At 44.4% G+C, this 6,000-nt stretch overlaps 1 protein-coding gene across 2 annotated transcripts in view; it reads left to right on the top strand.

Moving 5' to 3' along the window:
- Positions 1-5,618, top strand: part of STK32B (serine/threonine kinase 32B) — a 337,224-nt gene extending 331,606 nt beyond the window's left edge. For both annotated transcript variants that reach the window (XM_023549727.2, XM_010591361.3), the window contains one exon: positions 5,457-5,618. In XM_023549727.2, coding sequence (XP_023405495.1) covers positions 5,457-5,595 — 139 coding nt within the window. In that variant the 3' untranslated portion in view covers positions 5,596-5,618. The remainder of the gene's footprint in view (positions 1-5,456) is intronic.
- Positions 5,619-6,000: the final 382 nt, after the last annotated feature.

Raw genomic sequence — 6,000 nt, forward strand, 5'->3', positions numbered from 1 at the left:
CAATGATGGGCTCAAACATAGCAACAGTTGTGAGGATAGTGCAAGACCAGGCAGCATTTCATTCTGTTTTGCATAGGGCTGCTATGAGCCGGGCACCTAACAACAACAGTGGGAGTCTTTAGGTGGCAGAAACACTAAAGCTTTTGGCCGCTAACCAAAAGACTGGTTGTTCGAAGTTCACCAGAGGCTCCTCAGAAGAAAGGCCTGGCAAGGTGCTTCCATAAAGATTACAGCCAAGGAAACCCTATGGGGCAATTCTACTGTGTAATACATGAGGTTGCAATGAGTCAAAGTCAATTCAATGACAACTGGCTTGGCTTTTCCCCTCTATTAAGCATTTGGAGAAAAGATACTAGAATTTTGCTTTGGAAAGAATTCCATGCCCAAGAAATCTATACTTCAACTTAAAAGCATAGCATTGACAAAAAATCCATCACTCGTCTGTCAGTTTGTCATACTGTGGTGGCTTGCATGTTGCTGTGATGCTGGAAGCTATGTTACCGGTATTTCAAATACCTGCAGGGTCACCCATGGTGGACAGTTTCAATGGGGCTACCAGATTAAGACAGATGAGGAAGAAGGACCTGGCCATCTACTTCTAAAAAAATTGGCCAGTGAAAAGCTTATGGAGAAAAGTGGAACATTGTCTGATATAGTGCCTGAAGATGAGCCCCTCAGGTTGGAAGGCACTTAAAATACGGCTGGGGAAGAGCTGCCTCCTTAAAGTAGAGTCAACCTTAATGACATGGATGGAGCCAAGCTTTCAGGACCTTCATTTGCCCATGTGGCATGACTGAAAATCAGAAGAAACAGCTGCAAACATCCATTATTAATCGGAATGTGGAATATGCCAAGCATGAATCTAGGAAAATTGGAAGTTGTCAACAATGAAAGAGAACGCCTGAAGGTAGATCTCCAAGGCATTAGTGAGCTGAAATGGACTGGTATCGGCCATTCTGAATCTGACAGTCATATGGTTTACTATGCTGGGAATGACAAATTAAAGAGGAACGGCATTGCATTTGTTGTCAAAAGAACATTTCAAGATCTATCCTGAAGTACAATACTGTCAGTGATAGGATAACATCCATACACCTATGAGGAAGACCACTTAATACAACTATTATTCAAATTTACCCACCAACCACTAATGCCAAAGATGAAGAAGCTGAAGATGTTTACCAACTTCTGCACTCTGAAATTGATCAAATGAACAATCAAGATACATTGGAGATTACTGGTGATTGGAATGCAAAAGTTGGAACCAAAGAAGAAGGATCAGTAGTTGAAAAATATGGCCTTGGTGATAGAAATAATGCTGGGAGATCTCATAATAGAATTTTCAAAACCAATGACCTATTCATTGGAAATACCTTTTTTGAACAACATAAATGGTGACTATACAGGTGGACCTTACCGGGTGGAATACACAGGAATCAAATCAACTACATCTATGGAAAGAGATGATGGAGAATCTCAATATCATCAGGCAGAACAAGGCCAGGGACCAACTGCAGAACAGACCATCAATTGCTCATATGCAAGTTCAAGTTGAAGCTGAAGAAGATTAAAACGAGCCCACGAGAGCCAAAGTATGACCTTGAGTATATAGCATCTGAATTTAGAGACCACCTCAAGAATAGATTTGATACATTGAACACTAATGACTGAAGACCAGACAAATTGTGAGATGGTATCAAGGACATCATACATAAAGAAAACAAAAGATCATTAAAAAGACAGAAAAGGAAAAAAAGACCAAAATGGATGTCAGAAAAGACTCCAAAACTTGCTCTTAAACATAGAGTAGCTAAAGCAAAAGGAAGAAATGATGACGTAAAAGAGCTGAACAGAATGTTTCAAAGGGCAGCTCGAGGAGACAACATAAAGTAATATAATGACATGTGCAAAGACTGGAGTTAGAAAACCAAAAGGGAAGAATCCTCTCCGAATTTCTTAAGCTGAAAGAACTGAAGAAAAAACTCAAGCCTGGAGTTGCAATATTGAAAGATGTTATGTAGAAAAATTGAATGACGCAGGAAGCTTCAAAAGAAGATGGAAGGAATACACAGAGTCACTGCACCAGAAAGAACTGGTGGATGTCCAGTCATTTCGGGAGGTGGCATCTGATCAAGAACTGATGGTACTGAAGGAAGAAGTCCAAGCTGCCCTGAAGGCATTGGCAAAAAACAGCACTTCAGCAGTTGACAGAATACCAACTGAGGTGTTGCAACAAACAGATGCAATGCTACAAGTGCTCACTCGTCTATGCCAAGAAATTTGGAAGACAGCTGCCTGGCCAACCAACTGGAAGAGACCCATATTTATGACCATTCCAAAGAAAGGTGATCCAACAGGAGGCAGAAATTATCAAACAGTATCACTAATTCCACACACAAGTCAAATTTTGCTAACGAGCCTCAAATGCGATTGCAGCAGCACATGGCCAGGGAACTGCCAGAAGTTCAAGGCCGATTCAGAAGAGGACACTGACAGATACCGTTGCTGATGTCAGCTGGATCCTGGCTGGAAGCAGAGAACACCGGAAAGACGTTTACCAGGGTTCACTGACTATACAGAGGCGTTCGACCGTGTGGATCATAACCAATTATGGATAACGTTGCTAAGAACAGGAATTCCAGAACATTTCATTGTGCTCATGCAGAACTTGTATAGACACCAAGAAGCAGTCATTCAAACAGAACAAGGGGATAGATACTGTGTTGTTAAAGTCAGGAAAGGTGTGTGTCAGGGTTGTATCCTCTCACCATACCTATTCAATCTGTGTGCTGAGCAAAGAATCCAAGAATTTGGACTCTATGAAGAAGAACGGGGCATCAGGATTGGAGGAAGACTCATTAACAACCTGTGTTATGCAGATGACACAACCTTGCTTGCTGAAAGTGAAGACTTGAAACACTTACTGATGAAGATCAAAGACCACAGCCTTCAGTATGGATTACGCCTCAACACAAAGAAAACAAAAATCCTCACAACTGGACCAATGAGCAACATCTTGATAAACAGAGAAAATACTGAAGTTGTCAAGGATTTCAGTTTACTTGGATCTACAATCAACACCATTGGAAGCAGCAGTCAAGAAATTAAATTAAATTAAGTGCATTGGGCAAATCTGCAAAAGACCTCTTCAAAGTGTTGAAAAGCAAGGATGTCACACTGAGGACTAAGGTATACCTGACCCAAACCATGGTATCTTCAAGCACCTCACATGCATGGGAAAGCTGGACAAAGAATAAGGAAGACCAAAGAAGAACTGTCGCAGTTGAATTATGGTATTGGTGAAGAATATGGAAGATTCCATAGACTGCCAAAAGAATGAACAAATGTGTCTTAGAAGGAGTACAGCCAGAATACTGCTTAGAAATGAGGATGGCAAAACTTGTCTCACGTAGTTTACACACATTGTCTGTAGAGACCAGTTCCTGGAGAAGGACATCATGCTTGGTAATGTAGAGGGTCAGCACAAAAGACGAAGACCCCTGTGATGTCTTCCAAATCCCTTGGCATAGACAAGTGAGCACTTCTAGCATTGCCTCTGTTTGTTGCAACATCTTGATTGGTATTCTGTCAGCTCCTGAAGTGTTGTTTTTTGCCAATGCCAAAGTGTCAACTTTGCTGGGCCGTGATTCTCAGTGCTTTGACAATATTGGTGTAGTTCGACAGCTCTGTAATGATGTAGTCACCTCTATAAAGCGATCTGATACAATGTAATTGCTTGCACGATGAGATCTGTTATGAGTAATCCATCAGCTGAGAGGGAGTTTCCTTGGGAGTGTGGCCTGCATCCAATATATGTGAACTTTCTGGCAAAGCTCCCTGGATTTTGGTCACTTTTGGTCCCTCTGGATCCTGCTCCTCATCTGGCCTCCAGTTCTTGGTAGTTGAAGTAGCAGCTTACCTACTGATCTTGGGAATCGTCAGCCTCCACAACCTGTGAGTTACCGACCTGCTGTCTGACTTGCCTATCTGGGGTTCACCAGCCCCTGCAGCTACGTGAGTCAGGAGAAGCCTCCAATCTGACCCACAGACTTGGGACTTTCCAGCCTCTACAACCACGTGAGCCATTTCCTTGATATAAATCTCTCATTTGCTTCAGTGATTTTGCTTCTCTAGAGAACCCAGCCTGAAACAACCGTCAACAAAATGGATTGGCGCAGTGGCTGTAACAACGGGCTCAAACGTAGCAACGACTGTGAGGATGGCACAGGACCGGGCAATTTACATAGGGTTGCTATGAGTCTACATATTTCACATGAATTCTCTCTTATCCCCTCAGCCTCTTACAAAGGAAATGGGATGATACCCAGTTATACAGAAGGAAAAGAAGCCCTCATACCACAATGGTTAAGCGGTTGGCTACTAACCGATAAAGGTCAGCAGTTCCAACCCTCCAGCCACTCGGCAGGAGAGAAGACCTGGTGATCTGTTCCTGTAAAGATTGCAACCTAGGAAAACCTATGGGGCAGTTATACTCTGTCCTACAGGATCTTTATGAGTCAGAACCAACTCAACGGCACACAACAACAACGTATTTTAGATAAGGAAACTGAGGCTTGGAAGAGGATAAGCAACTTGACCATGGTAACCCAAGGAGGAAGTGTTGAGAGCCAGGTATTAAGTTGTTCTAAAACTTCTAAAATCTTGCTCTAAAACTCCTGTCTTCACTGCCCCCGTTTCTAGCCTGCATTTCCACCCACACACAGAGATATGCTGTAGTATAACAGAGCGAGCCTGAACTCGAAGGTGAGAAACAGAGACACGTTGACATCTTCCATCGTGTGACAGGTGACCAGATGGCCAGCAGTTAAGACATGCAACATCGCACAGCAAAAAGCAGATGATTTCAGACTCATACTCCTTTAAGACAGTTTGTAATTGGATATTTTGTAAGGCTGGGTGTCTGTTTGGATATTTCTTTGATTACTGACCCTCTTCCTCAGACTGTAGGCTCCATGAGGACAGAGAACTTGAGTGTTTTGCTTGCCAGTCTATCCCCTGCTCCTAGGCATGGTGGCTGGCGCACTAGTGGACATTCAATGCAGATTTATTGAATGATGTATGGGAATCACTACCCTTATACATGCTGTGTGAACAGGGGCTCGGCACACGTGATCTTCAGTAAACATCACAAGGAGGACTGCATAAAGTAAGAATTTCTATCTGCATTTTACAGACAGAAAACTGAGGCTCTGTGATGTTAAGTAACTCACCCAAGTGCACCAGCTCCTTAGTGCCTGAGCTTGGCTTGGAACTCAGGTCCCTCTGGCTCGAGAGTGTAACATTCCTAACCCCTCGGTCTTCATGCTTCTCCAGGCCAGGAGGAGGTTTGGCTACATACCCCTCGGTCGCTCTGCTTGCCCAGGCGTGTCTTCTGGGCCTCCCACTGCCCCCTGCTCTGGGTCGCTAACTCGGGACTGTGCTGTGCTTGTTTGCAGGCTGAGGAGGCAGCAGGGCCAGAGCGGCCAGCTTGCAGACAGCGATGGCGGAGCGGGCAGCCAGGCCCAGGGCAAGCACCAGGATGGACGTAACAACAACATCCTCACCCACACCTGCTCCCGAGGCTGCAGCAGCTAATTCCCCACCTGCTGCTGCCCAACCCGGACTGCACAGGGCTCTGCCCTGCCCACCGAGATCCCCTTTCTGTGCCGTAATGGTTCCATCTCACCCCTGATAGCACTAGATGCAGAGAGAACCCCAGGCTCAGAGCTGGGAAGCCTGGATTCTGGCCCCAACCCACCCCCACAACCACTGATTTCCTGTGTCACCTTGGGCAAGTCATGCCCTCTCTGAGCCTCAGTTTTCTGCATCTGTCAAAAGGGGTTCAACAGCTCTCGGCCCCAAATCTAATTCCAAGATTCACGTTAGAATCCAACTGGATAGCAGACATGCAAAATCTCTGACGTTATAAAGTCATTTTTAAATGCAAAACATAACCTTAAAAATTGGAAGCACACTCCCATTGCCCCCAAAGCAATGAGA

The sequence above is a fragment of the Loxodonta africana genome, chromosome 5 (assembly GCF_030014295.1).
Source record: "Loxodonta africana isolate mLoxAfr1 chromosome 5, mLoxAfr1.hap2, whole genome shotgun sequence".
NCBI classification, from domain to species: Eukaryota; Metazoa; Chordata; class Mammalia; order Proboscidea; family Elephantidae; genus Loxodonta; species Loxodonta africana.